General features: G+C 39.9%; 1 protein-coding gene across 9 annotated transcripts in view; it reads right to left on the reverse strand.

Moving 5' to 3' along the window:
• Nucleotides 1–26430, reverse strand: part of lrba (LPS responsive beige-like anchor protein) — a 260811-nt gene that overhangs the window by 170528 nt on the left and 63853 nt on the right. For 8 of the 9 annotated variants that reach the window (XM_038271823.1, XM_038271825.1, XM_038271824.1 and 5 more), the window contains exons 23-29: nt 26230–26426; nt 23994–24147; nt 23062–23242; nt 18045–18175; nt 16338–16445; nt 16102–16243; nt 12505–12862 (exon numbers count right to left, since the gene is read on the reverse strand). In XM_038271823.1, the coding sequence (XP_038127751.1) occupies nt 12505–12862; nt 16102–16243; nt 16338–16445; nt 18045–18175; nt 23062–23242; nt 23994–24147; nt 26230–26426 (1271 nt within the window). The remainder of the gene's footprint in view (nt 1–12504; nt 12863–16101; nt 16244–16337; nt 16446–18044; nt 18176–23061; nt 23243–23993; nt 24148–26229; nt 26427–26430) is intronic. The other variant, XM_038271819.1, reaches the window with a different exon arrangement.

Raw genomic sequence — 26430 nt, forward strand, 5'->3', positions numbered from 1 at the left:
TTGCCAAAAGTATTTGCTCACCCATCCAAATTATTGGAATCAGGTGTTCCAATCACTTCCATGGCCACAGGTGTATAAATTCAAGCACCTAGGCATGCAGACTGTTTTTACAAACATTTGTGAAAGAATGGGTCGCTCTCAGGAGCTCAGTGAATTCCAGCGTGGAACTGTGATAGGATGCCACCTGTGCAACAAATCCAGTCGTGAAATTTCCTCGCTCCTAAATATTCCACAGTCAACTGTCAGCTGTATTATAAGAAAATGGAAGTGTTTGGGAACGACAGCAACTCAGCCACGAAGTGGTAGGCCACGTAAACTGACGGAGCGGGGTCAGCGGATGCTGACGCGCATAGTGCGAAGAGGTCGCCAACTTTCTGCAGAGTCAATCACTACAGACCTCCAAACTTCATGTGGCCTTCAGATTAGCTCAAGAACAGTGCGCAGAGAGCTTCATGGAATGGGTTTCCATGGTCGAGCAGCTGCATCCAAGCCATACATCACCAAGTGCAATGCAAAGCGTCGGATGCGGTGGTGTAAAGCACGCCGCCACTGGACTCTAGAGCAGTGGAGACGCGTTCTCTGGAGTGACGAATCGCGCTTCTCCATCTGGCAATCTGATGGACGGGTCTGGGTTTGGCGGTTGCCAGGAGAACGGTACTTGTCTGACTGCATTGTGCCAAGTGTAAAGTTTGGTGGAGGGGGGATTATGGTGTGGGGTTGTTTTTCAGGAGCTGGGCTTGGCCCCTTAGTTCCAGTGAAAGGAACTCTGAATGCTTCAGCATACCAAGACATTTTGGACAATTCCATGCTCCCAACTTTGTGGGAACAGTTTGGAGCTGGCCCCTTCCTCTTCCAACATGACTGTGCACCAGTGCACAAAGCAAGGTCCATAAAGACATGGATGACAGAGTCTGGTGTGGATGAACTTGACTGGCCTGCACAGAGTCCTGACCTCAACCCGATAGAACACCTTTGGGATGAATTAGAGCGGAGACTGAGAGCCAGGCCTTCTCGTCCAACATCAGTGTGCGACCTCACAAATGCGCTTCTGGAAGAATGGTCAAAAATTCCCATAAACACACTCCTAAACCTTGTGGACAGCCTTCCCAGAAGAGTTGAAGCTGTTCTAGCTGCAAAGGGTGGACCGACGTCATATTGAACCCTATGGATTAGGAACGGGATGTCACTTAAGCTCATATGTGAGTCAAGGCAGGTGAGCAAATACTTTTGGCAATATAGTGTATATATATATATATATATATATATATATATGGCAAAAGTTATCCAATCATCCACCCACCCAGCTGCCAAGGTCCAAAGGCTGTAGATACTCAGTCAAGACTCTTCTTGTTAAATACAAGTTGTTTGTTTCTACTGACACATGTTAAAGAGTAATAACATAATATAATTTGCTTCCTTAAATAAACTTTTACCCCTGGCATTATTAATAGAATATGACTGCAATGTTAAATAGCTAAGATCAAAGTAGAGAAAATGGGATTGAATTTATATTTTCATATGCGTCTGTATATGATTATTTGTCTAAAAAAAGAAAGCGTCATGAAATGACAATTGATAGAGGACGGCTAAATCATTAATCATCACATGCAAATTTTAGCGTGTGTAAAAATCTACTTGGTGTAAAGATTTGTTTGCAGAAAACTGAATAACACCAATCTATTATTACCATTTCTACATTTAGGTTACCATAGGATGAAAGTAACCATCTTTTAAGCAGATTTACCATAAATAGCCATCTGTGGGGTGAGTGACGGGAGTGGCTGGTGGCTGGTTGACAGTCCTGATGATATCAGAGAAGCACAGATGTCTGCATGTATATTGTCCAATGAATACTGTGACTGATCCATGATAAATGGTTTGGCACATGAAAACAGTCCAAGTTATAATTAAGTGAACGTCATGTTGGGACTGGTTTGAAGATGAGGGGTAGCAGAGCATTCACTTCACCTTCAAGCTGTCTTCATGTTATAACTGCAAACTACTGCATCACATTTATAAGCTGTTTATGTTGATAATAGAGTTCTTGACTCCTGTATCTATAGAGGACAAAGATTATTACATATTTTGTGTTTTTAGAAATTATATAAAAACGACTTGTTCGCTATGTTGTGCAGCATGCTCATGAACATGAAAATGTTCATGAGCAAGTTTTTATTTATTGTGGCCATTCTGGTTTCTGCAAATTGAGGCAAGTCACATACAGAGAATACATACTGAGTCATACTGAAATTCCTTTAAGGTAAATCTATAATAAAAACAATAAAAAAAACTTAATTAAATAAAAAATATATATTTATATTTACAAATTATATTTAGCACAGCAACAATTAAGTCGTTGCAGCTTCCTGTAACTAATTCAGCATAAAGGAAAGTGTGTTTTAATTCCCATCAGTCGACCAGAAGATGGGAGGAGAGTAGCATGCAGATAAGCTGTCAGTTTGGAGCAGGACTCTGACAGACCACTGGTCATATCAAAGGGAGTCTGGTCATGCTTATCGGTGCTGACACAGGGAAAGCAGGGTCTAATCACCGACTACTGCTACCTCTCAGAAACACAACCCAACACAGACTCACCAAGATATGCATCAAACACACCAGTCTGAATACAAAAGTGGAACCAGGATTTCACAGCAGAGCTAGCATACATTCCTACTGTGCTTCCTAGAGCCAGTGCATGTGTGCATACCGCTAGGCACTCACACATGCAATAAAATATTGGTATCATTGGTTCCCACAGTGCAGACAGAACCCTGGCTGCAGTATCAAAGAGTGGGCCCGGTTTGATTTACAGCAGATTAACTAACAGGTACCATGCGGGTTTTTCAACTGAAAACATACCAAAGATGAAGTAGGTTTCGGGTTACATTCAAACGCAAGTAAACAAATGAAATGAAATCAGAACCCATATCCTGTAATGGCGAAGATAGAAGTATTCTGCTTATTTAGGTTTTGATTGTAAGTGAACTGATTAGAGGTATCAGCAAGCAGGGGCGGCGTTGACATGAGGAGCTCTGGTTGTTAACAGCAGCACAGGAAAAGAAAAAAGGGAGACAGAGCGCCCCTTGTGTCTAGAGGATGGAGATATGAGAGTAAAGTCCTCAGAAATACTCACACACTTGTGTGGACATACAAAAACCTGCAATAGTCAGATCACAGACATGTTTGTCTACATGTTCAGCCTTCTATCTGCTCCTTAGTGAAGGGCCTGTGAATTATTCAGTAGGTCATTAGCCACACTTATGAGAGAGCCGCCCCAGTCGATTAATCAGCCATGAGCTGCTACACTCAACCTGCAAACAGAAGCCCAGAGGGAAGCGTGTGTGTATGTGTAGTGGAGACTGAATTATTTAAAGCCCTGAACACACAGAGAATAACAGCAGACAGCACTGTGTTTCTAGTAGTCTGTGTTATTTTAGGTCAAAAGGTGTGACTGAAGAGCAAAATGTTTAAGATGCATGGATTGATTTTTTTAATTATATATTTACAGTTACTTAATCTGTCATTTGATCTGAGTAAATAAGGGTTATAAAAAGAAGGTGGAGCCAAAGCTTTTCCCACGAGTTACCAATCAACTCATTCAAATTCCATGACATCAAATGTTAACTGAAGGACAACATCTGTCAGAACAGAGCAAATGCCTTGGTGACACCAGAGATCCAAAACCCCTGTCACACCTTGACAATTTAGACGTCACGTATGCCTGACGTACAAAATATCTGGCAAAAACGCTGTCATACGTTGGATAAGTTATGGGTAGGTTTTTTTGTATAAGTTATGACCATGCTGAAGCATGCAAATTTTGAGGAAGCTCAAAATTTCTCGACAGAGGCCAGCATACGGTCATACGTGGGCCATAAGTTACAGGTAAGTTATTTAATCGTTGACATACGTTAAGTGTAAATTAAGTCATGGCGTCTAGATTATCTAAAACCTAACTAGTAACTTGTGCATAACTTATTTGTAACTTATTAAGAACTTATCTCCAAAGGATATTAACGTATCTGATGTGTTCCAGACAACCACTGAACGTGTTTCTAACTACAGCTACTGTTTATTGGCGTATTGGCAGCGTTTTGTGGTATAAAAGTGGGTTGACAGGAGGAAACCGTCAGTACGTCTCCAGACTTCATCCCCATCATAGGGTGATCGAGAAGGTGAGTGTGATGGATGCCCTCTGCATTCACACCCAGAGCACACAACCAACAAACTTCCTAGAAGACATGACGCTGAATCTGATACGACTGCAAACCTTCTTTCCTTTTCTTTTATGCAGGCCAGGTGCCTCCAGGCACATCGCTGCTCCACTCAGGAAACTGGCTTGTGCATCATTTCATGGGCATTACACTGCTGTATTATGCATAAGTTAGGCCATCATTGGACATGTGTTCTGGACTCATTATGAATATTCTATGCATACACCCAACCTTGAAAAAATACACAGAATGTTCAGCGTAGGCCAGGTTTTTAGGAGATTCTGGTACGTCGGGCATATGCTGGCTAAATGGGCAAGGTGTGAGAGGGCCTTGAGGACAGGGCAAGACAATGACGTATATTTGTGTGCCTGTGTTATATGAATCCTCTTAAATGGGGATCAACAGTGCATTTGCAAGGAATGCAAAATCTGTACTTAAATGTAGAGATTTTTTTTAAATATGGAAATATGGACAAGTATTTCAATAGTCATAGTTTGAATGCTGCCTGTTCTTTTAAACGTGCTTTTAACACTCAAAAACTCTGATATGACAGAAATAAAACAATAGAGCAAAGAGGAAACTTCCTCCAAAGAGATGGACTCTAAACTGGACTCTGCGTCACACTTGCAACATTATTTTGCAAGATCACCATGCCTGAAATTTTATAATCCTTTTAAATAGGACAAAACTCAATGTTATACTGCATTTTGCATGATATTTATTTTGCACTGCACTGAACCTTTCCATATGAATGCCCTTTTGCACCATGACTTTTAAACTGGTTTCATTTTCTCCTACACCATCCACAGTCTGATCACTGCTGCACTTTATAATGGTAATGTTCATTTCACTGTTGTAAGCTGTATGCAACGTAATTTCTTTTTTGTAAACACTCTTTCTATACAAAATGACACTAAAATGTGTCTAAATCTAAAAAAGCTACAATGAAGACAAATTTAAGTGCTTGGATCTCTTTTTTCCCACTTCTTTAAGATAAGGTTGTAAAGACACAATCATTGTTTTAAATTCCCAGGTGCTGACCTGGAAGAAGCATGCCTGTTTTTCACCTGAGCAGACAGATAAACTTATTAGCCAACTGAAAAAAGCTAAAGAGCAGCAGGACAAACATTGATAACTTTTCTTAAGTTTTAATTTTAAACATTAGCAAAATCGCTATAGTTTGACTGTGGGCCGGTTCACTTGAGGTATAAATACAAATGGGCCAAATGCAGCATATGTCTCTTCTGACTCAGCAAGCCACCGTAGTAGTAAAAAAATCCAAAATCCTATCTGCTTTACTATCTGTTGCTTAGCAACAATGCTGCTTGCAAGAGGTGGCCCTTCCTTTGCTCGAAGGACAAATTTTTCAACACCATTACCATATCAGAAATAAAAACCAACACAGTTCTAATCAGTTGGAAGCTCACAGTGGTTTTGCAGCTGTAAAAACAGCATAGATATGCAAAACAACTGTGCTGCGCATGCACACATTTCTCCTATAGGACTTTTGCTTCACTTCCAGGTGCTCCATTCTGACCAATGGAAGTATGCGCCTTCACACACATGGTTTTGCTGCAAGTCATAGTTCACTAACAAAAATTATTTGTATACAAACCAAACCTAAAGAAAAAATGTAAGGCTGCTTTTGGTGCGGACCAAACGAGCTGAGAAAAAGACTTTTCTTGTATTAACAGAAATCTAGAAATCTCCAAATCTAGACTGACTTGATACCTGCTTTCTAGGGTTACTACTTTTTTTACCCCTCCCCCATAGTCATATTCATTTCAAAGAAGGTTAAAGAAAAAAACAATCCACTGGACTTTGTTTCCAAGTTTGAAGACATTTTGCTTCCCATCCAGGAAGCTTTTTCAATTCAAAATATCAGAAATAACGTTGAGTTCGAGGCTTTATAGAGTGGACCAAAAACAAAGCCTTGTTTTGGCTTAGAAAACATGCAGATTGAATGACCATGTTAATTACCATTATTTCAATAGAAATATAATGAGCACATCTGTTGAAAAATAAAATAAATCACTTATTTAATGTTGGATCAAAAAATAAAACATTTTTTTGCATCAGTATCTAAAAGGAAACTACTTCCCTGTTGGTTGAAAAGTCTAACGTGAAATGCAAAAATTGAGTCTTAGCTAAACTGTTCTCACTGTGACATGTTCACCACCAGTAATCCATTACCACAACATTTCACCGACAGCCCAACTCATCTTCACATCAGTGCGTATGTCGAGCCTGTTATCAGGAATGCAAACAACTGCACCATGTATACCGCAGTGGCTGACGCTCACATATTCTGCTGAACCATCCCAGCCTAAATCACAGACATGTACAATGACATTGTTTAGTTCTGGTTAGTATCAGCAAACATTTGCAGACTGGCTGTCATAACAGGGGCATAGCTGAGAAATGCATGGGAGAAATCCAGCAGGTCTCCTCTAGTAAATAAATCAGGTCGGATACTTCACCCTCTGACCCAGGAGCAGTTTTTATCTCAGAGATCCCTGCTTTTTTCATCCATTGATCTCATAAATCTAGCGCTCTGGGCAAGCTGAAAGTTGCCATGTTTTGACAGGAGATGTCGGTGTAGAATGTCAGCTGCAGTCAGTGGAAGACCTAGAGGTTAGTGGGAGATGCATAGCTGTAATAGAATTATTACTAAAGCATGATAAATGCTAAATGGTAATGGTAAGTGTTATGAGAAGGACAACTGGATACATTGAGAAAAAGTCAATTTTTGGTAAATCATCTTTCCATACACCAATGGATGGATGGCTAATATGGAAGCAACGTGCATCTTGTCTCTAAATCCAGATTTAAAGGAATGCATCTGATATCAGACTTTTCTAGACTGCATGAATCCAGCAAATTGAGAGTTATGATGTAAAAAATATGGTAGGATCTGGAATCTGAGTCAAAACAAGAGATGAACAATTGTTTCCTAATTTCTTTCAAAACTAAAAGAATTTGCTCTTAAAAATTGTCAAAACGACACGACTTAAAAGTAATGTTACTATTAAAAATCAAATGTTTCCATTCAATGTTTTGACCATTATGAAACAAACTTTACTTGCTTCCAAATGTAAATTCAACCCAACAACACACTACTGGGCAAAGTATTATTAATAAAAATTAGGCCATAATGAAAAACCTTTAAATGGAAAAACTGAAATTAAATATCTGTAGGACTTTATTTTTCTCTTACTGCAAAGAGATTTCAGATTACTTCTCTTGCCAACATTGCTCCAGTTCATAGAGATTTGTGATGAGCAATTTCTGCAAAGCCATCTTAGGGTCTCGCAACAGCATCTTAATCAGGCTGAGGTCTTTACTTTCACTAGTACACCGAAATATCTCCATTTTGATACAAATATTTGAAAAAATGGCCAATCAGAATAAAAATGTATAATGTAAACTAGCCAACCAAAACATGAGAATTGGATTGAGTTTGGTCGTTTACAATTACATTTTATTCGGACTTAGGGGTGATTTATGTCGAGCTATAATCAAACATGTCGACCTAAACTCTTTCTCCAATCAGGTCGTTCAGATTTGGTCAAACTGTTCAGAAAGTTATACAGGATGAGACAAAAAAAAAAGAACTCTGGTTTCTTATCCTGTAATGTAGGAAAAGCAGCATCATAAAACCAGTAAAGCCTCAACTACTCTTCCAACCTGTTGTGGGTCAGCATATTTCTACATTTCATGTTTTGTTTTTTTCTCCCCACACAGACTTTCCAATGTTCTTCTACAGAGGCCTAGATCTGTAAAGGTTCAGCAAGAATTGCTTCTCATGCCATTTTAATACATTTCTATAGTAGGGGTGAGTATAGGCATATGTTTTGCGATATGATGTCTCATGATACTTGGGTCCCGATACAATAATCATAATATTTCATTTTCACTATGTATTGCAATATTTTACCCAGCTATCAAAGAGAAATGTATAGAACAAAAAGCATGTGCTGTATATGTCCATCAGAATCCATGCTGTTTGGAGTTTCAGTCAGTCCAAGTACACATATTTCTCAATATGTGTACTTGTGCATTCTCATGTGCTCATGTACTCGAAAAACGTCATCAGCCTCAAACCTAGTACTGCTCAAATTCACAAGAACAAGAAGACTGAGAAAGTACAAAGTCCCCGGATGTTGTTCTCGCCCCTATCTCTTTACCCAGCATGCATCAGTGCAGACTTGTCCGTTCTCGAGTTTGACAGCTGTCCCAGCATGCACTGCGGCGGCAGCAGCTTCCAGGGGAGTGCACACAGAGCTCAGAGTATTAAGTTAAAAGTTCTCTTTTCTGTTGCCATTGTTCTATAAATGTGCCTTTTCAGATAATTTTAGGCAAGAACATTAAACCATATAGCCCATTTATTGATTAAGTGAATAATAATAAAAAAAGTTCAGATACTGAGAGGACCATGGCAACCAGCAGACCTCAGAGGCTAACCGCAGTTGGGGATAATTTCAGCCCGTCTGCAGCCGCCCTCTCTAGGCATAGCCGTGTGTGAAGTACCGCTGGCTCTGATAGTGATGTTTTTGTTTTATTTGGCAAAGTGTACATTTGATTTGTGTTTATTCGACTTTTTTAATTATTATTCCCCCACCCAAATGAAAAAGGTTAGAATTTATTATTATCTAGAGACTATTAATAACAGAAGGTAAATGCAGCTCCAGAAGGGCAGAGTGTGTGGTGATGTCAGGAGTACGCTTCTGTTCAAATTTGACCCATATTTATGCTGTGTGCTCCCGTTCTCACCAAGACCGTACTTTCCTGTGTTCTTCTCAGGAAAATGGAGCTGCAGTGTAAGGTAAAAGGGCTCCATGGTGCCAACAAACAGAATGGCGGTGGAGGCCCATTTTCCCAAATTTAAAAACATTTTTATTTTTTTAAACGATATTAGGAACTGAAAGATCGATATTTTAATGGGCAGCAGAAAATCACGATATATCCCCAAATTATTTTCTACCACACCCCTAGTCTATAGACCGTAGTTTGGACATGGAAACTACAAATATTATCCTTTTAATACTGTTAATAAGATCTGTTCAAATACTTGCACTTCACTGCTACCCTTTCCTTTAAAATTCTAGAGAATCAATAAGGTACCTAATTTTTTTTCATGTGAATTCTTTAACATTTTGGGTTTATTATTAGGTACCAAACAGCTATTGTGATCTTTGTCATGGGGTATTAACCTTAGTTTAGATTTAAACCGTTTTAGTATTTTGTAAAACTGTAAACATTCACAAACCATCCAGTTCAAAGATCAATTAGTCTATTTTGGTCAGTTGCACAGCAAAGTTCTCCATTGTTTCAATATTCTTAGGATATTGTGATGTGTTCAGGTCAGTCTAGCAAACCTGATAGCTGTAGAGGGGCAGCAAAGAGCTTTAGCAGGTGGTACATTAAAAAGATGCTGTATAAAGTATAAAACTGTGTAGAAGGCATGTTTGTTGCAGCTGTATGCATTGTATTCCAGGTCTAATGCAGCAGATGGGCGAGCTCTGCAGAGGGTGGTGAAAGAAGCTTTTTGTCCCTTGCATATTGAATGTCCAGGGAAGAGAGGTTTAAATACTCCTCACACAATCTGCATGAACTTTCGGGGAAAAATTAAAAAATTGAAGTTGTCTATGGTCACTTTAGAGGCATCAAGTGATGACAAATAGTTTCATCAAGACTTCTTGTTTTTCATGATTTATCAATTTCCTCTTTACTCCAGACTTTTATGAAGATGAAGAGAAGCCCTCCTGCGTACATTTTTCTGTAGCTGGTCTGAAAACTGATGCCTTAAAAAAAATCTCCTCAGTATATGTTCTTCTACGACTACTGCTCAACTATCAACTGGCAGAGGATCACTCAGTGATCTTTTGTTTTATTAAAGGCCAATGTTATCCCATGTGAACCAAGATGGCCAAATAGGGATTAGAACCACAGTAGAGATGTAATAAACCCAAGGAGCCTGTAGCCAGTTATCACTTCTGGAGGTGCTTGTAAACCTTACAGCTGAATTAGAAACCAGGATAAAACTTCATCAGCAATGAACCTGTTCATTCCTCTAATGCCTTCCAACAATGTCCATGTTTTTTAGATTTTTTTTAATATTCAAACCACAAATTTCAATAAAGATTTTCTGGTATTTTATGTAACAGACCAACACTCCATGATACACAGTACTCTAAACACACCATCGGCATGGTGAAACATTGTGGCTGCGGCATTATGGTTGACATTCCTTTAGCCAGAACATGTAAGCAGGTTAGACCTGATGGAAGGCAACTCAGGAAGATCACTAGATCAGGTGTATCTTCCAATACAGAAACACACAATATACAAAGAAAGGGACGATGGAACGGGTATATTGAAGCCTTTTTGTGTATTAGAATGGCCCAGTCAAAGTCCTGTAGAAGGACTTGAGACGAACGTTCAGTTTCTGCTCCTCCAATCTAATGCAGCTGGAGTCATTTTGATCACTAGATGAGCACAGCTGGTAAACGTATACCCAGAAACACTGCAGCATTAGCAGCAACAGACAATTCAGCCTAGTACTGATGGCTGAATAGAAATGCATGCCATCCTTTAAAAGACTTTCATTTTAATAATAATAAAAATTGTTGAACTTTATTGATCTCACATTGGAGAAATTTATCTTTGCATTTAACCCACCCCCTTGGGCGCCGGCGCCGGGGGAGCGATAACGGGGTTAAGGGTTTTGCTCAGGAAATTCAAACCAGGTACTTACAACCTTCTCAGAACACAGGCACACTGCTCCAACTACTAGGCCAACACCCCCCCTTGTTGAAAACAGGGTATAATCTTCCTTTAATTTAACAATGATGATCAACTTTTTGTTGCTGTATCACTCTAAAAGCCAAAGCTATATACTGAAATGTTGGGTTGTAATGAGAAAACATGCAAAATGCTCATTTCTGAACTGAAAAATGAGAGTTGTTCATATTTGCTATCATGCCCATAAAGAAAGGCAACAATTTTTACTCATCTGGCATCTTAATTAAGCCACTGACTAAAATGGAGTATTAAGTTACCTTTTCTGACTTTCTACACTGCAACACACACAGCGGTCAACCTTTGCCATTTAGTAGTGAAATGGATATTTTAGACAGGTAAGCTGCCTGTCCTTCAGGAAGCTTTCATCTTTTCCTAGCAGCAGAGGTAATGTTTGCTCTCTGCATGAAGAGGCTCCTGCAGACACACAGTGAGCTGTTAGACTACGTTCTCCAGCTCTCCTGCTGTCCTCTCTTCCCACTGAGTGAGCTCAGCGGACAGGAGCCAGTCTAATCCCCCTGATATGAGGAGCGCCTTGAGACCTGACAAAGCATTCCTGAGATAAAGGCACGCGATCGCAGGAGATGCTGAGGAATTCCCACAGTCGGAGGCCAGCAGACTGACTGGGTTGGAGAGTGAGAGGAAGAAAAATGTAGAATTGTTTTTTCCGCCGGTACATGAGGACTTTGACTTGACACTCATCTCCCTTTCCTCCAGTATCTGCTTTCTTCGTCTCCCCCTCCCTGAACCTGCTCTGTGCCATGTGTAGACGTCTGAGAATCAACGCACCAAATGCAAACCAGACCGATAACAATCCTCTCTCACCTGGGTTTGTCTGTGACTTCAGTACCCCATCGTCTTTGATGCCTAACTCCAGACTTTTCCCCTGCACCATCAGAGGCAATGCAAATTGTACCTTTTTTCCCCTAAGAAAAGGGGAAGATGCTGTTCGAATGTTAGACAGGATGAGACAAGGGGAGGAGATGAAAAAGAGCTGTTAAATATCAGTGGCAACGTGAAAGCAAACACCTCCCGTCTTCCTGTCTCATCATCACAGAGAGGACTTCTGTTTTTCTTAAGGCAGGTTCTTTGTAAAGCATTTTGCTCTGGATGACGAGCAGCACTGACGGATAGAACAAAAAGAGAAAAAAAAAAAAACCAAAGGGATTTAAAATTCCTGGGTTTCAGAATGCTTTTTCAAGATCCACCAAGGCCTCCTCTGAGAATACCAAGCCGAGATGTCTTCAAGGTCTGACTTTCAAAAGTCCCCTGCAGCTATGCTGGGAAACATGGCATGAAACTGCAGACTGCAAAGCTAAAGAGAATCCCAAAACTTTATACCATATGGGTGTTGAGAAAATGTCAAAGCTGTCAGTTCTCAACAATTCTCCAATTTATTCCAGACTCAAAGATGCAGTGCTGAAAAGCTGACTTGTTTGTTTGATTGTGGAAAACTGTGCAAGCATAAATTTTAACCACGACTCCTCACCTATCAAATGAGCGAAACTGTGGTGATGATCGCCTGTCGAAGTTGCTCACAGATCCCAAAAACGACGGGGGCAGCAGACTGGGGTCCACCATTACGTCTTCGGACGGCGCGCTCACCAAGCTGCGCAGGATGTCCTTTACATTCTTCGACTTTGAGTCAGCAGAAGGTGCTCCTCTGACCTCAGAAGAGAGAGTGGACAGCGCTTCTGAGATGGCGTCTGGACCGTGCGTTACACCTGAGGATGAGAGATCGGCCTCGCTCGCTGCAGCCGAGGTGTGGTCTTCACCGATCCCTGAATCATAGCGTCTCAGAGAGAAGCCGTTTTCCACTTCGGGTCCAGCTGAAACCGCGCCGCTGTCTGAAAACAGAGGGTTACACAATGATATAAGAGATCAATGAGTAAAAACTAAGATTCTTCTAGCTGTGGTTTGAATCCATAATGGCTAATAAGAAGAGATATTTACTAGGAAATCATCTAAAGCTTAAATACTAAAATATATACATATAAAATGCAATGCATCCACTTATACCAACATTTCTATGAGGCAAATTTATTTAACAGATTAAAATTCGGTTAGTGATTAACCCTTTGAAACCTAAATGGAAAAAAATCTTGTAATTCCATTGTTTTAGTTTAAAAGCTCAACTTTTATTTTTATCTTATTTTCTTATAATTTATGAAACAACAAAGAAAAACCACCTCCTATCTTTCCACAGAGACCAAGGCAGCACTATGTAACTGCCTGGGACCTGGGCAGCCAGGTAACCAGTGGGAACCTGGCAGCATGGCCCCAGTTAATCCGTTCCTTTTGAATCATTTGTGTTACTTTAAACAAGGTTTTTAGATTGTTTGCTTCTGCTAGACTGGTTTAAATCATATCTATCTCACAGATTTAAGTTTGTTCACGTTAATTATAAACCTTCCTCATCCTCCCGGGGTTACCTGCGGAGTACCACAGGGATCAGTGCTAGGATCAATTCTCTTTACTATATATATGCTCCAAATCCGTAGAATTATTAGAAAGCATGGTTAGATTAATTTCCACTGCTTAGCTGATGATACCCAGCTATATCTGTCTATAAATCCAGATGAAGCTAACCCATTACATAGATTACAGGCAGGTCTTTGAAAAAGAATCTGATTAGTCAGTCACTTCATTTGGATGGGATTAAATTGATCTCAGATAATAAAGTAAAAAATCTTGGTGTTATTTTTGATCAGGACCTGTCATTTAAATCCCATATCAAAGAGGTTTCTAGAATTTCCTTATTTCATCTGCAGAAAATTGAAACAATTAGAAATATCCTGTCCAGGAATGATGCTGAGAAACTAGTCCATGCATTTGTTACTTCAAGGCTGAACTATTGTAATTCTTTACTATCAGGAAGTCCACAAACTGTAGTTAAAAGCCTTCAGCTGATCCAAAATGCTGCAGCCAGAGTTCTGATGAAAATTAAGAGAGATCACATCTCTCCTATCCTGGCTTCTCTTCATTGGCTTCCAGTTAAATCCAGAATAGAATTTAAAATCCTCTTTCTCACATATAAAGGCTTAAATGGCAAAGTTCCATCTTATATCAGATATATGATTGTTCCCTATGTTCCTAACAGAGCACTTCACTCTCAATCTGCAAGTTTACTAGTGGTTCCTAGAATTTCTAAAAGTAGAATGGGAGGCAGATCTTTTAGTTATCAGGCTCCTCTCCTGTGGAACCAACAACCAGATTTAGTCCGTGAGGCAGACACTCTGTCTACTTTTAGGGGTGGGTTTAATTTCCTTTTTGATAAAGCTTATAGTTAGAGTGGCTCAGGTTATCCTGAGCTATTTCTATAGTTATGCTGATATAGGTTTAGAGTGCTGGAGGACATAGGGACCCCTTTTTTATCAATATGCTTCATTCCATCTCTATTCTCCCACTCTGCAGAATCTGTTAGCTCAATCTCTAACCTCATGCTCTCTCTGCTTTTTCTCATAGTAACTTCGCCTCGTCTGTTCCTGTTTGGCTGTGACTCCATCCTGGAGAGAAATATCAGCTGTGCTGCTGCCATCAACACCTTTGTTCATAGACGTTTGAGCTCGGCATATTTTCCAGTGTAGTCCTGTTTCTCTGACTGTGACTAACTGAATGTGCTCATTTCATCCTCTAACTTGGCCGTTTGCTCAGAGCTCGTCTGCCTGGCAGTGTGTTTCCTGGATGGGGCCGCCTGTGGAGCTGGTTAGCAAGTTCCTTTTGACGTAGACTTAGACTTACTTTGTCATTTTGTTCACAAAAAGAAATTTTGTTCAGTACAGCTCTCAAGACATTTCTATTTTTAACGTGCAGCAGTGATAAAATGTAAGCATGGTGATCAAATGTAAACATAAGACTGATATATGATTTACAGTTTCTAACATTCAGTGCTTTATACAGCATTCAGCAGTCTAATGGCAGTGGGGAAGAAGCTGTTCTGGAATGTGCTGGACCTGCATCGGATGCTTCGAAGTCTCTTCCCAGAGGGCAGCAGGGAGAACAGTCCATGGTGGGGGTGTGAGGAGTCATTGATAATGTAACAGGCTCGGGACACCCAGCGCTGGGAGGAAATGTCTTTTATGGAGGGAAGAGCAGCCCCGATGATCCTCTCTGCTGTTCTCACCACTCATCTCACCTTCTTCCAGTCTTAGGCATTGCAGCCTCCACACCACATAGAGACAGCTGGTCAGAAGGCTCTCTATGGTGCTTCTTTAGAAGGTGGTGAGGATGGGTGGGGGTATGTGGGCTCTCCTCATCCTCCGCAGGAACTACATGTGCTTTTGGGCCCTTTTAACCAGTGAGGTGGTGTTTACAGTTCAGGTGAGGTTGTCTGTGATGTGCATCCCCAGGAATTTGGTGCTGATGACCACCTCAACCTGGACTGACTGAGGTCTGTTGATGAGGAAGTCTAACAGCCAATTGCAGAGGGGTGTATTGAAGCCCAGCTTTTCCAATTTTTCTATCAGATGCTGTGGGATGATGGTGTTGAAGGCTGAGCTGAAGTCCAGGAACAGCATCAGCACGTGGCTGTTCTTCTCCTCCACGTGTGCCAGGCTCAGGTGGAGAGCAGCAGAGATGGAGTCTTCAGTGGAGCGGTTCCATCGGTAGGCAAACTGGAACGGTTCGAATGTTGGCGGAGACGATGTCCTTTAACCAGCCTTTCAAAGCACTTCATCATGATGGTTAGTGCGACAGGCCGGTAGTTATTGAGTGAGGTGAGCTGATGATTATGATTCGTAATGATTATGATCAAACGAATTGCTTTGATTCAACAACACGAATTGCCTTGATTGAATTGCATGAGTTCAAATCCTTCCCCTTTTGAAGAGTGGCTAAGAGGCTGTTATTTAAATCATTTTTGGACACTCACCAAATTCCAAATAAAAGGTTTAATAAACATTGTTATAGTTTGTAATACATGATACAAGATTATTTCTATATGCATCTTTTTCTCGATTGTTTAACTTCATATTAAAATTAAAAATGGTTCATGCTTCTGCAATAAAGGATTTGTAAGACTCACTATCTTTCTATTACATTAACATATTCAGTTGATTGATATTTTGATTAGGACATGTCTCTTTACCTGTGCTCCTGGAAGACTGCGAGCGAAGAGGGTGTTTCCTGTCATTGTGGGGCTCCAGGATGTCACGATACTTTGACACCATGAGGACTGAGATGAAGTAGACCACTGCTAGCGCAAGAAACTGAGCCTGCTTGCTGTCCTCCTGAAACAAACAAAATACACTAAACAATCTATTCTATAAAAAGCATTGAAAGCGAGAAGAGGGGATGCGCGGCGTGAAGAGCTGCACAACTCACAATATCTCTGAACACGACGGCCCTGAGGCGGTTAATGTCCATGTCCTGAAGAAGCCGGTCCAGATCTCTGACTGTTGTCACACCACCCGTCACTGCATCCACAGGACTCTGTATATAAACATTAAGATCAGGCCCACATTACAGATAAGTTCTAGATAACTATACACTAAGTATAAAAGAAACCAAAAAAAAAAAATGAAGTAATCAGAAGATCTACTGTATCTAACCCTGATCTCCAAGTGTTGTGGGTTTAGGGCAGCTAGCCCTCCAGAGATCGGATCTTTAATATATTGGCTTTCCAATAGAGCCACTGAATTATAAATGAGCTTTAACACTCAGTTCAGGGAAATCCACATGACTTTACTGGCAGTCACTGTATCAAATCAAAGGAGCAATGACAAAAGGCCTTGTCTAGTGTAACAAATAGAATGGTGTCCAGTAATACAATAAGACATGAGCTAATGCAATAATACTTGGTGGCTTCTGGTGAGGAAGACAAAGGACAAAGCTGATGTGGTTTAATGCTAAGGACGGCAAAAAGAAAAGAGCGGTAACGTAAGAAGCACAGAATCAGTTGTTGACTGAAAACAGATTATTTGGATTGAACAGAACGAGCTGGATTGATCTAATCTTTACCGAAAACACTGGCTGCATGGTACACAACTGGGTTACGTTACGCTAACACCCACCAGGTCACAAGAACAACAACACTCTTCAGAGTGGGGGCTGTTACTGTAGGAGGATAACCTTAACATTAGCAGTTTTTACCATCTGTTGCTGCGTTTCCATTAGAAATGTACGTAAAACTATGTTGATATTCTGCTAAATTTGAAAACAGCTGCAGATTACAGGACTCATTTAATGCTAAAACAGTGCTTCCATTGCAGTTCTGAGAAATATTACAATTTGGATAGGACTGAAAAACCGACTCATCAACGTGTAATAACATTTGCATCGTGAGTTTTTTTAAAACTGCAGTTTCTATTAGGCAATTTTTTTTTAGGCAATTACAATTTGCTCAATTAGATGATTAATAGGAACTCGCTTAGTGAGCTGTTACTGAATGCGAACTAACAGCAGAATTTGTTTCAAAGAAAATTTAAACCTTTTATTTATGGCACAGTTGACTAGACCTTGGCTGACGGTCAAGAAAAGAAACCCTCCATAATATGATGTCAATTATATCTGTCATGGAAGCCTGCAGGATTTAGAAATGTTAGCAAAAAAACCAGAGACACCTGTTCACAAGTCTTCATGTGAACTGCAACAAGGCAATAAAGACATTTTCAAATTTCACTTCTTGTTTTAAATCAGTGACCTTGGTTTAGTGGGACTGCTCTCCTACACTTGGTGGGATGAGACTCTTCAGTGAAAAAAATTATAGGAGGAAACAAAAAATGTATTTGATTTCCAGACTACTAGGTTCTTTGACATGATGAGTTCAAATGAACACTGTAGATCAGAGGAATGGACCGCCCTCTTAACTTCACCCAACAGATGTCAGGTCTGGTAGAAGATCCTGTCACACAAGACTGGACAGGACACTTTGAACGAAAACTAAAACATTTAGGAGAAACCAAATAAAGTGTGTATCAATAGGTCAATGCTTCAGAAGAAAAACAGAGATCTGAAATTGGCCGCAAGTATCTGATCTTCCTGGAAAAAGTCCCTTTGAAATAAATGTTGAAAAAATACTTAGCAACTCACCTGTGCAGATGCAGACTTGGCGGTTCCAACTGCGGTGCTGGGAATGACGGTGTAGCTTCTTGATGAACCCTCTGCACCTTTAAACTGGGCTTGCTGACACTCCAAGCAGTTTCTGACTGCTATAGCACACACTGGGAAGGGGAGGACAGAGTTCATACTATATGTAATATCATTACCGTATTTTCACGACCATAAGGCGCACCGGACTAAAAGGCGCACTCTCAGTTATGTGTCCCATTTCTGTATTTAACACACACATAAGGCGCACCGGACTATAGGGCGCGTTTTTTATATACAGGTACATGTCCTCTACTACCTTTAAATACCTCTACTGCGTATTTAAAAATACAGCGGGGGCAAAACTGAGTATGACTGTGCTTTATTCATGTATTTATTACAAAGTATTAATCAAACCTGGCAGCTGGCCGTGAGACAGACACATCGCAGATGACACAGCGCTGTGATCACTCCTAAATTAACTTAAAATCCTGAAACCTGCCGACGGAATATGTTCGCTTTTATTACCGGTATCCTGGTGCCTGCAGCTAAAATTGATGAAATTGATGAATTGATGAAAAACATATTAAAACTACTTTATTCCCACTGATCACAGCAAATATAGCTGCAAGATTTAGATTATTTAGATGAAAAACACCTGCCAGCAGCCGCGGTGAACGAAAGGATTTCTACTGTCGGTGCACCGCTGGTATGTGGGGGTCTGAGCGCCTCCGACAGAAATAGATAATCTGGATGAACTGACTGCAATTATTAAGTTTTCAGGTGGACTTTCTCACTTAAAAACATATTAAAACTACTTTATTCCCACTGATCACAGCAAATATAGCTGCAAGATTTAGATTATTTAGATGAAAAAACACCTGCCAGCCACCGCGCTGAAGAGGAGGAGACGCGCTCAGAGGCAGCTGTTGAATTAAGTTTTCAGGTAGAAAAATAGAGCGGAAGCAAACCTGAGTATGATTGTGCTTTATTCATGTATTTATTACAAAGTATTAATCAAACCCATCAAAGTCATCATCCTCTGTTATCCTCAGCATTCCTCTGAATAAAACAGCTGCGCTAAATCAGACATGCCAGTTTCCCCTTCTTCGCTGTCAGAGTCACTTTCCGTGCAGCGCAGCTCCTCAGAAATAATGCCGGCTTTTGCGAAAGCTTGAACAACAGAGCCAGCAGACACAGTCCATCTACAATCCATCCGCAAACGGTGGCGTAACTTGCATGGCGCTGCCTTCCATTTATCATGAAACTGTGGTCTCCGTCTGTCATCCATCGCTCCCACGCCGCTCGCAGCCTTACTGTGAACGGCCGCTCCACACCGATGTCGAGCGTTGGAAGTTCCTTTGTCAGACCCCCCGGGATAACGGCGAGCACAGCGTTCATTTGATTCACCTTTTTTTCACATCGGCTGTGAAATGGGCACGCAGCGATGGTGATGCGTGGAAAAAAGCACCTGGTCTCCTCACATACACCTGCCTTTCATCATCTCCTCATTCATCCAGCCTTTTCATTTGCGTTAATATCATCAGAGCGCTGTGTCTCGCTGTCAGCTCCCAGATCAGCTTCTCTGATTGGTTGATGCGGCGCGTCCAGCAGCAAAACTTCAATTTTTCCATCTGAGCAGCAGCAGCGCGTTGGCGGTGCGTCAGATGCTTAAACGCTCCCGACGTGCTGCACCAAAACGCGCTGCAGGACCTTTTGCTGCACCTATATGCGCGTCAACCATTGACTTTGCATGTAAACTCGCTGCTTCTGCTGCACCTGCTGGGTCCGGTTCACACCGATGTCGAGCGGTTGAACAGCGAGCACAGCGTTAATTTGTTTCCCCATGTTTTTCACATCAGCTGTGAGATGGGCACGCATGGAGTTACATATTAACAGCGATGGTGAGGGGTGGAAAAAAAACACCTGGTCTCCTTACATTCAGCCACTCTTTCATCATCTCCTCAATGAGGTGGTCTCAAAAGTCGCAGTTACAACACACATAGGGCGCACCGCACCATAGGGCGCACCGCACATTTTGAGGAAAAAAAAAGACGTTTAAGTGCGCCTTATAGTCGTGAAAATACGGTAATTAACTTATTATCAGGCAATATATATACAGTTATGTTAAATTCTTCACGAGGGTTTTTGTGGCTCAAATGCAACAAAGGAAACTAACGGAGATCTAGTCTATAAATGGAGAGGAGCAGCTGAGAGAGACAAAAACGGGAGAAAAAGTAGGGGCCATGACAAGTTCGGTGCTCCGGCCAACTCTGGCAGCACCGCTCACTCTTCCCTGCTCCACCTCTCCTGCCAAGGTCACAGTGCAGGGGAGTTCTCCTGAATCATATCCACTGTGTGCAGCTCCCATAACAAATGACACTGCTGGAGGGCACGCGTGCTGAGTAGGCAGCAAGATGCGTCCTTCGGCACAAAAAAAAATCTCCTTTTTCCCCCCCGACAACTTCAGGTGGGTTCAGAAGTGACATGGTTAACGTTTTGTAATTTAATGTAGCGCTCTTCCCTGAAGCCCCCTCCCAGCGGTTGACAACTGACAAATGTTAACTCTGCCGCCTTAAGATTACCAAGGAGGGAATTATTCCTTTTGGAAATGGGCTCGCCTTTTCCATTAGGAGCACTCTTTCATACAACCATTTATAAAAAGAGAGGCAGAGGGAGGGGTGGGGACGCCAAAATCTTGTTACAGTTTTCCTAAATCAGATTAGGTGCTAGCGATGGGGAGCGCATACCTCATCAAATATTCATTTCATAAAGGCAGCTTCTAAAACCGGTGCTTTATAAGCTTCACAGCAGAAACGTAATCTATGCAGGGGAAGAAAAAAAAAACGTTCTCCACATAATGAGCTCACACTGTGGCAGCATTCTGGTTGTAATCGTTCCTTAAAATAAAACTGGATACCTGAATATGATCCGTTACAAAACTGGAGAGAATCTCTCTTTTTCTACTGTTGTGACAATCTGTCATACTTTCATGAATTATCCACATTGCTGAGAAGGTCCAAAAAAACTGAATAATGCAACAGTTTCTTTATCTTTTATTCAGCGTTTGTGTGGATAGGTTCTTGATGCTGTCAGAGGAAACCTTAATAGCCAGGAACAGAAGGCAAAACAATGCTTGAGGGTATGCAGCCACACAGCACTCCACAGCAGTCAAGGCCATTATGGACAATGCACTAGATCATGATAGCTGCTCTTTTAAAGATTTGCCATGCAGCAGGGTTATAATAACATAATAAGGGTGAGCTGTGAGAGATGCTGAACTTTTGGGGGGGGGGGAGCATAAGATGGAAAAATGAGTGCCGCTACATATATTAGGTGAATTTAAAATAAAATATGATAAACAATTTCAAATATTTGTTATTTTTCTCTGAATTTTACAAAAAGATCTTATTTTATCACATTTAATGTGTTTTCATTCATTTTGTTTTTTTTCACTTGCAGATAGATTAAGGATCAAAACTAGTAGTGAGAGTGGAGATGCAACTGGCTGCAGAGAAAAGCTGCTCAGATGTTGGATGTAGTTAAAACCATAATATCTTCAAAGTGCTTAAAAAGATCTCACACTGACCATAAAAATGGAGAGAAGAGCAGCACGCTGTGCATTATAGCTAGAATTATAAGCAGCTTCAGCAGCAACGGGGGGCCTACCTAGATTGTTTTATTATTTTAAGCTTTGAAACCTTCAATAAACCTTTTAAGTTTTGGAGATGCGTCCATCTTATAGAAACAATAAAAAAAGTCATTCTGTTCAGACTGCTACTAGACAAGTATAACTAAAAGTTAAAAAAAAAACAGATTTTAAAGTCTCAGCTACAGGTTTTTTATTTTGGTTCACAAAAAAATTTGTTTCATTCTATTTTATTTACACTCTTATACCTTTGCTAACCCTCAATTACATCTAGAGGCAGTTGTTAAGCATAGTTATTTTTTTGTTCTATTTTAGCAGCTCTTAAAAAAGCCAGAAAGCTGAAAGCAGCAGTTTTTTCTTCCCTAAAGGACTTTGTTCTGAAATCCCTTCTTCCCCCACCCCCTCCATCCTGTCTGAAGCTCAGATTTAGAGGACCTGCAGCTGACAAGAATGTAAATATAGACATTCATTAATCATTCTGATGGTTATTGTGTAATTAATAGTCTTGCAAATATAAATACAGCTGATATTTGCTAAAAATGTGTTCTGGTTTAAAGGGTGGGGGAAAAAAATCAAATTCTTAAACTAATCTAAATAAACTAAACCAAATGGATTTTAGATAACATATCTGTTAAGTTTAGTTACACAATTAAAACAGAAATCTAAAAATCTGAACCTCTATAATCCAGGCTAAGCAAGGTTGGCAGTAAGGCTGATCTCCTCCTAAAAGTTTAAAGGTCTTTTTTAAAGAAGGTTAGAGTTATGTCTTAAATTCAGCCATTTTCCCTAGCCCTTCTTTCTAAATTGGGTGGATCAATAATTATAAATACCGACTGAATACTGACTGATACTGTACTTACATCATCAGTCACTTTTCAGTCATATCACATAGCCCTAAAACCCCATTGCTTGAAATGTTAAAGATTTCTTTCATTTGGTTCATGTTGGTTTAATAGTTTTGTCCATCTCTGGTTTAGTTCCACCTAACTTTATATCAGCAAATCTACCAAAAAAGTTACTTATTACTCTGAGAGTTTCAGCAGTTTTTAAATCACAGCCTGTGGGTTATTGAAAACGAGGAATCTACTGTTACAATACCCAAACCCAATAGCTTTAAAATACAAGGTCTTCATGTGTTTATTCAAATCAAAGTAACTTTATATACAAAGCAACACAATCTACTCCTCATTCCAGAGGCCTCACTAGTAGAATAAAATGTAGCAAAAGAGGTTTTGGTTCAAAGTTGTGAAAAAAAAATCTGAACTATTTAAGTAAATTGTAATAAATGAGAAAATATGTAAAAATACAGAAAGAGAAGATCCACAGAATAAAAAAGTATTCAATGGTATTTATTGATAGGATAGTGTTTACCAAGGCGAAGGCACTGACGCAGGATTCCCCCTGATGACATGTTTTTCTCAGCTTCAATCTCGGTAAAGTTTAAGGAGCTGGCGAAGATGAGCACGTCTGCGAGGTTGATGAGGCGCTGTAAGAAGGTGACCGAAGCCTCCACTGGCAGACCCTGGGACGGCTCAATGTTCTCCAGTTCATGCTGGGGGACAAGAGAAGAAAATATCCGCAGGAAAAGGTGGATAAAATGTCATGGCATGACAGCAAAAGAAAAAAAATAATAAATTTGTTAAAAGTTTTGATATTAGTTTATAGTAACACATTATATAGATAATAAGTATCTATATAAAAAATACTGACACCTCTGCTAAAGATGTTTAAAAAGCCCTTAGCTGGATAACTGCTACGTTGTGATGGCATGATGCCTTATTGGGTCCCAATTCTCTACCAGATATCAGAGATGCCATTAGCTTCCTTTAAAAGCCTCCCTTCTTTCCAAGGTAATGAGATAAACTTCCTTCTTGTTCAGTCTTGCTTATTAGGATTCCAGTTATTCCCCATGTGATAAGCTATATTCTGACAGCTATTTCAGGACACCTGCATTTCTAAAATGACGTGTTTTCTAAAAACCAGGGGAAAAAATGACATCTACAAAGTGCACTTTTTTCTTAAATGTCATGTTGCACACGTCTGCTAAGTGTATTATAGAAGGATTGAGCATCAAAGCATTTCCTAGACGGGCTGGTCAGGTCAGAGGCAGAGTCATAGAATCACATAAGAGCAATGAAGTCATGAGGAGGTCAGACAAGACAAACCAAGCTAACAATGTTAACGGGCATCTAACTGTAGTCTAATGTGATTGGAAAAGGTCAATATGGATTGATAACTTCTTGTGACCGGTGCCATTAGCCCCGGATGAAAACAAAGAGCATCTAAAAAACAGAAGGACTCACCGAGGCAGACGTGGCAGCAGACAGCAGAGGTAAAATACCTCCACAAGCCATGATAAGATTGTCCACAACCTGGGAGATAAGATGAATACTGTTGTGGACAAAAACAACGTTCTCGCTGCTGTTCACAAAGTCCAGGACTGTTTTAGTGGAGTGGCTGAGAGAGAGATGACAAGAAAAGAACACTTAAAAATAATCAATCAAAAAGATGCTTTAATTCATGCATCAGTAACCCTTTGTAAAGAGGAATTCCTCTTGCATATTTATAATAGTACCACTGAAGAGATGGATGCTTCAAGGTCAACATCTGAGTCACCTTCAGGTTTAGCAGAACAAAACTAAGAAATGCACTTACAGTTCTGAGTAATTACAAATGTATTTATAGTGCAGATATTATGGGACAGTTATTCCGTATAATATATATATATATATATATATATATAATCACCATTTTATTCATTAACAGGTTTATTTATAACAATATTAAAATTATATCATATCCATCAAAATTAAGATAATCCATTTTGCTGGTATTGACCAGCCCAAAAAACTTTTTCAAATGCCTTATTATTTTTTTCTCTAAAGCAAAAAGTTAAAAACCTAGTATCTCTTTTAAGATTGCAAACATTTATTTTAGTCATCTCTGTGAAAAGAAGGGATAATGTTACAAAAAGGTTAAGCCTGTAGTTTAGAAATGCTTATTAAAACTAAAAAAAAACAACAGAAAAGGGATATAAAAGCAGTCATAATAGCAGAAGGTCAACAATTTTATCGTACATTAAAGGTAATTTTTCAAAGAAACTAGTTAAGTTAAGCAGGTTAACGTGCGTAAAATGGACAGCCTACAGAAAACATGGCTAACTATCAAGCTAGCAGTAAAACGTCTCTAAATTTTATTGAAAAAAAAATGTTTTTTCTGCACAAGAAGCACATCTATAAAAGAAAAAAAAATGTATGTTGTGTTGTTTTTTTAATGTTTTATTGAGTTTATTCTCCACTTTTATATTTATTTGACAACTTTTGAGGAAACAGCCTTGAAATTAAACTTCAGTGGTTCCGATCGAACTAGCATTTTGGCCTTGACTGTTACTTTATCCAGCTAAAACTTTTAAGTGTTTAAGTGTTTAACATTTTAATAACATTCATTGTTTTGGGTTGTTTCAACTATGAAATACAGTTTTTTCATCACTGCATAATTCTTTTGTCTACCATAAAAAGATGGTGTTATTACTCACCTTGTTATCTTAACATTTAACAGACAGAGGTGTTACGAAGCTGTACAAGTTAGTTCAATAATTCAGGGGCCAAACCGCTGGAATTTGATTGATTGTAAACAGGAGTTGGAAAATTGCTCTTGATAAATGATGATATATTCACAAATAAAAAAGCAGGCCTGCAATTTGACTGTGAATCAACTGATTTCTGTTTAATACTTAAAAATCAAAACAGTTACTAAAAGAGAAATATTTCAAATCCAGTCCATCCCATTCAATTTTTGAGTTTCATCTGTTATCTCCTCAGAGATTTAAAGCCCAGGTCACAAAGGCTGCGTCTGACTTTTTAAGCTGATTTGATTTTTTTTGCCATGTCACACTGGCTGTGTATAGAGAGACCCACTTTATGAGTCTGTGCAGCATCTCTTAAACCAGAACAGATGGAAAATATTAATAGACCTATGTTAACGATATAATGGGAACTATGTCTAAAGAAAAGGAAAACGTAGCAATAAAGGCCATGGGACGGTTTATATGCTGACTGAGGATGTGAGAGGGGATTCTCAGAGAGAGATCTGGGAAATTTATCGAATTTCTGGGGGGATTTTTTCATAGAGGGGAAAGATGAGCTACGCTAACCTACACTGCCCCTTGTTTTGATTTTTGTGAGGTTCAAAGAGAATCACTATTTTACTATATCCATTTTCTGTCCTCCTGAACTCCTATCATGGGTAAAGTATTCTGTTAATTAAAAAGTTTTATTGATTGTTTATGCCCAGTCTACCGCTCCTGATATATATGCGCTCTAAGCGAACTCCAAAATGGACTGTTATCCCATGCATTTAACAGATTTTATTTTGTATTTTCCCCCAACGCGGATGTGTTGTACTTTGTAATTACATCTCTTTCTGTCAGACACATGAAATTACCACTGAATAGTCAGATTAAAAACAAAAAATCCTTTTTCAGCTAATCAATATTATTGGCAATAAACAAAACAAAGGTGGGTCTGCATGTGTTATTACCTCCTCCACGCCTGCACATCTGTCTCAATGGAGAAAAGTAGGTCAGTTAGGAGGCGCTGGTGCATGTGGGACCAGCGGAACTCTGGGATGCGGAACATGGTGGAGCGAGGAGCCGAGGTGCTGCCATCTTCTGCTTTGCCTGATGGACTTACTGCTTCACCTGCTGCTGCTCCTGGTGATGCTGCTTGGCCTGATTCCTAA

The sequence above is a fragment of the Cyprinodon tularosa genome, unplaced genomic scaffold, assembly GCF_016077235.1.
Source record: "Cyprinodon tularosa strain WSP-4 unplaced genomic scaffold, ASM1607723v1 ctg81, whole genome shotgun sequence".
Classification (NCBI taxonomy): domain Eukaryota; kingdom Metazoa; phylum Chordata; class Actinopteri; order Cyprinodontiformes; family Cyprinodontidae; genus Cyprinodon; species Cyprinodon tularosa.